Genomic DNA, 5270 nt, shown 5'->3' on the forward strand with positions numbered 1-5270 from the left:
TCTTGTTTTGAGATTTTGTAAAATAAATTAATTAATTAATTAATTTAAAAAAAAAATCAGCTCCAGATTCTTAGTTTGATGATAATGTGTTGGGGAAGGGTGACCGTAGCCTCTTACATAACCTCTGGGCCTAAAAACAAGGCCTATGAGGAATTCTTACCTCAGAACTAAATCGACTGAAAAACCCAGTGCTGAGATTACAGAGAAATAAGATGATCTATCTACTACTGGGAGTTTGATGTAAAATAATCAATCTACCAATCATACTTTAGGGAATATATTCTAAAGATGTGAACTCAGAAGTTCATGTTACAGGCTTGTATCTAGTAGCCCACCTAAAGCCTCGCAGTTGGGACCTTTGGCAGGTGACTAGAAGTGTGATAGTGGATTAGTCCTATGCTGGGTTCATAGCTGTGTGTAATATTGGGAGGTGAAGCTGATGGAAAGAGGGAGGTCACCATGAGCACGGCCTGGAAGGTTGTATATATACATCCCTTCTGACTCAACCGCACACTGCCTCTCCTTCCTGGCTGCTATGAACTCTTCCTATGCCTGCTATTCCATGAACTCTTTCTCCCCTGCCATGCCCATCTGCCATGTCACCCTACCTGAAGCCAGCAGATTGTAGCCTGCAACCTCTACAAATTGTAAGCTAAAATAAATCTTCCCTTCCTTAATTTACAGCATTAGGTACTTTGTCCCAGCAATGAAAAAGTAACTAAGACATGAACTGAAAGAAAAAAAAATACCACCTGCACTATTCACTACACTCGCTTTATATGATACCACTAAAAAACTGGAAACCATCTCAAGTGCTCACCAAGAAATAATTCTTTAAAGATTAAATATAGTAATACATTTGACAGCAACATTAAAAATGGCTCACAGGGACCTAAAGAAACAGTGAAAAGGGGCTGGGGAGATAGCTCAGTAGAATAAGTGCCTGCCTGACAAGCCCAAGGTCCTGAGTTCAATCCCTGTACCACAAAAAAAAAAAAAAAAAAAAAAGTTGATCATAAGTGAAGAAAAAAAGACTCAGTAAAATGTATATGTATTGTTCAAGTAAAATAAAATCTATCAGGTGGAAGATTTTTTTTTCTGCTGTTTTGTTATCGTTTGTTGTTGTTGTTGTTTTGAGATAAGGTCTCACTATATAGTTTAGGCTGGCCTAAAATACAGCAATCTTCCTGCCTCAGCCTCCCAAGTGCTGGGATTACAAACATGCACTACTATGTTCTCTTATTGCACAGCTTTCTGAATATAAAGGATGATCAAAGTGAATGCAAACCAGCCAAGTATTTTCAACAACAGGTGTGTAAAAGGTTTCAGTAACAGTTTGTTATCTCTTCCTGACTTTTTTTGCAGAGCTCTCAACAGCATTTAAGGGTTAAGGTCAGACCTAAACTAGCATGATAGTCTTTGGGAAATCTATTACCCTTCCCATGTGCCCCTGAAATAAATACTGGACGGGTCACTGGGCAATATCCCTCTTAATTTGAATCAGAGACCACAGTCCCCCCTTACCACTTTGGCTTCCTGTACCCTAGAGATCAGTAGGCTTCTATACTGCTCTTTCCAAAGAGCTTCCTCTGTTTCCTCACACACCGGCCACCCCACACTCCCCAGGATCCCCTCCTGCCCTCTCCTTACTTGGGTCTGGAGAGGTGGAAATACTGTCCTCTGGAGTATCCTTATTCTGGGTCCTAGGATTCATACCTATGGAAAGACAAAAACAGCTTATCTGAATGAAGCTCCTTCTGCAAAAGAATTTTAACACTTATAGCTGAAAAAGTGCTCCATCAAAGCTAAAAATAAAAATGTGAACCAAGTGCCAATTCTGAGCTGAGTATTTCAAACAGCACAAAGAATTAATCAAAGGAAAAATGGGCAATCTAAAATTTTGAAATGAGCCAGAACTTTACACTGTATTTTATCAATAACATTCTTTGCCTAATGAGACCTGCCTAATAAGTTCTAACAATTAACAAAGTAATTGTCACTTATTTTTAAGAAAATGGACATAAAGTCAATTCAACTAATTAGGGCAATCTTTAGCAAATATAAAATGACCTGTATAAACTTAGTCCACTCCTCATTTATATTTATCTTCTAGAACTCATCACCAAGTCATGACTTTCTAAGATATGATGTAACTATCAAAACTCACTATTATCACAGACTAATAATGATTCTATCTATAGCTAAGCTGAAAAGAAAGCAGATATATTGTCTAAAATTCAATTTGTTGACTATACAAAATAGAACTAATTTTAAAGTTCGTACTATAGTCCCTTAAATGTCACTTACAAACATATTTTACCACAAACTTATAACATAAAAAAGAACTGGAAAGCTTCTCAGCAAACGTCAACAGTGGCTATCTCCATAAAGAAGCTGGAAGAGGGGGCACAAAGTTAAAGAGAACTGTTTTTCCTGTGTCATTAGAGTCTTGTATAATTAAAACCAAATACTTATAAATTCCTTGTAAAATGTCTGAAAAACAAGTTTTGACCTTGGAGAAAGTATCTGTAAATCACATGGGCCAGAGGATTTGTATCTAGAATATATAGAAAATTCAAAACTCAAGGGTGGGAAAACAACCTAAGGAGTAAAATGGTAAAAGATTGGCACAGATACTTCATCAAACAACATGTACAGAAGGTGAATGAGCACATAAAAAGGTGCTCAGTGTCATTAGTCATTAGGGAAACAGCAAATTAAAAACACAGTGAGAAACCATTAGTCATCATATCAAATGATGACAAGGATGTGAAACACCTAAAATCTTCAAATGGTGCTGGTAGTGATGTTAATACCACTTTGGAAAAATAGTTTTAACGTATATTTACCATTTGACCTAGAATTCCCACTCCTAGGATTTTGCATTAAGTAAAAACATGTTTAAACAAAAATATGTTTATATACAATTATGTCAATGATTATAGCAGCTTCACTGAAAGTTGTCAAAATTTGGGAACATTTCAAATGTCTTTCAACTAGTGAAGGGATGAACGACAATACATCCCCTACAGTGCAATACTATAAGAATAAAGTCAATGAACTACCAGTGGATGCAACAATTTGAATGAATCGCAAATGCATTATGCTCAGTGAATGCCAGAAGGGCTATACGATAGACCAATGCTGGCAAACCTTTTAGAGATAAGTGCCCAAATTGCAACCTAAAATCCAAATCATAAAGTGCCAACACTGCAATTAAGCCTGAACACTGAGGTTTTAGTTTAGAAAAAAAAAAAAAAAAAAAAAAACCTCTTACATTAGTATCTTGTCTTAAAAACAAATAATACGTGTGTCATCACTTTGCTACCACTGCAATGTACAACCCTGCATAGGTGACATCCTGGGAAGAGTAACACTACAAAGACAGAATAGATTAGTGGTTGCTAGGAGATGGAGAAGAGCCAGTTACAAAGAGAAAGCAGGAGGGCATTCTGGGGTAATGATGGAAATGTTCTGTATCTCGATGTATTTGTTGGTAGGATAATGATTATGAGTCTATTAAACTCACTGAACTATATATTTTAAAAAATGTGAATTTTACAGTAAGTAAATTTAAACATTCATTGAACTTTACACTAAATGTGAATTTTACAGTAAGTTTATTTTATTTTAATTTTCTCTTTATTCCACTCAGAAACAAGCATACCTAGGCTGGGTCATCTGTCTTCAAACACACCTAGAACTAGAACTACACTGATAATTTAACTAGGTAATTCTTACACAAGTTACTAGGATCACTTAATTATCACACAAGCTCTTCTTATGTTCTTATGGATGGTCAAATTGACAACTTTCAGTGTTGATCTTAGCACTTTTAATAACACACAAATTCTGAAGAGTCTTCAATTATAAATGTTCCAGTTACACTAAGTCTCTTGCATTGGTTCATGTGGGGCACTTGGCTTTCCAAGTCCAAATGAGACAATGGTATGCAATATTTCACTGTCCAGACCTGGGACACATTTCCTTTCTTGACTTCTAGGGGTTGTGGTATTTACCTAACAACCACACGGACCACAAAACAGTAGGTGTTCATATCTCAGTTTCCAGCTTTTCCCTAAGTGCCAGTGAGTATGTCAGCTGTAATATTGTTCTAATTCACTTATGTGAATCACACTTGGCAAAGAAGAGTTCTGGAGAACCCCCTAGTATCAATGATGGACAAATTCTTGGACATTTTCCTATAGGTCTAGCAACACAAGCTTAAGTGTCTGAGCCTCCACGCAATCCAAGCTGCCATTATGCTCTTGACTGATCAGAGTCTGGAGGTTCCATAGATACTGTTTATTTCTCTGATCACCGAGGCTGTAAAATAAAACAAGATGATTCTGGCCAGGTTGGCTTCCATCACAATATCCTGAAAAAAGAGAATTCCTCCCAAAGAATAATGCAAAGAAAATTAATTTAGGGCAAACAGAAGGGAAATAGTCAATAAAAACCCTAGTCATGACTCAAATGTAGGGTTTTAAGGTTTTTAGATTAATGACTAAGTGCTTGAGTTTATCATACATACAGTAAGTTTAAACAAAAATTTTAAAATTTATTTTTATTTATTCATTTGGCAGCACTGGAGAGTGAATCCAAGAAGTGCTAAGCTACATTCCCACAGCTTTTTTGAGATAGGAACTCACTAAGTTGTCCAGGTTGGTCTCCAACTTGCATTCCTCCTGCCTCAGCCTCCCAAGTAAATAGGATAGATTTCCCAAGCGTGGATAAAATTCCTTATTTAAAAAGATAGCATCACTTGTCACAAAATAATTTGAGAATTTTTTATGGAATTACCTGCAGAAAACTTTTAAAAAATAACTACATCCCTAACCCCAAATTCCATACTCTGAAATGCTCTAAAATCTAAAACTTTCTGAGCTCTGACATGACACCCCAAAATTTTTGGATTTTGTATTTCAGATATTCAGATTAAGGATGTTCAACCAGTAAAGTTTATGCAAATATTCAAGAATATAAACAAATCTGAAACTGAAATACTTCTGGTTCCAATTATTTCACATAAGGGCTACTCAATCAGTACCATACCAGAAAGCACAATGTATTAAGTGTGACAAATACAATACTTCATTTTATTCAAACTCACAGCATGAGGTCAATATGTAATAGGTATTAACCTTTTTCTACAGATAAAAATGAGGCTCTGCAAGATTCTATAAGTAACTTATAAGTAACTTATACCTTATAGAAAACCACAGAGTTAGCAGGTAGAATCTGCATTAGATTCTTTCTACTCAATTTTA

General features: G+C 35.9%; 1 protein-coding gene across 5 annotated transcripts in view; it reads right to left on the reverse strand.

The window, feature by feature from the left end:
* The window catches only part of Depdc5 (DEP domain containing 5), a 156635-nt gene that overhangs the window by 59970 nt on the left and 91395 nt on the right, over window positions 1-5270 (reverse strand). For all 5 annotated transcript variants that reach the window (XM_023705870.1, XM_004645501.2, XM_023705868.1 and 2 more), the window contains one exon: window positions 1651-1716. In XM_023705870.1, the coding sequence (XP_023561638.1) occupies window positions 1651-1716 (66 nt within the window). The remainder of the gene's footprint in view (window positions 1-1650; window positions 1717-5270) is intronic.

This window comes from Octodon degus, unplaced genomic scaffold (assembly GCF_000260255.1).
Source record: "Octodon degus isolate 3935 unplaced genomic scaffold, OctDeg1.0 scaffold00230, whole genome shotgun sequence".
In the NCBI taxonomy this organism is placed as follows: Eukaryota; Metazoa; Chordata; class Mammalia; order Rodentia; family Octodontidae; genus Octodon; species Octodon degus.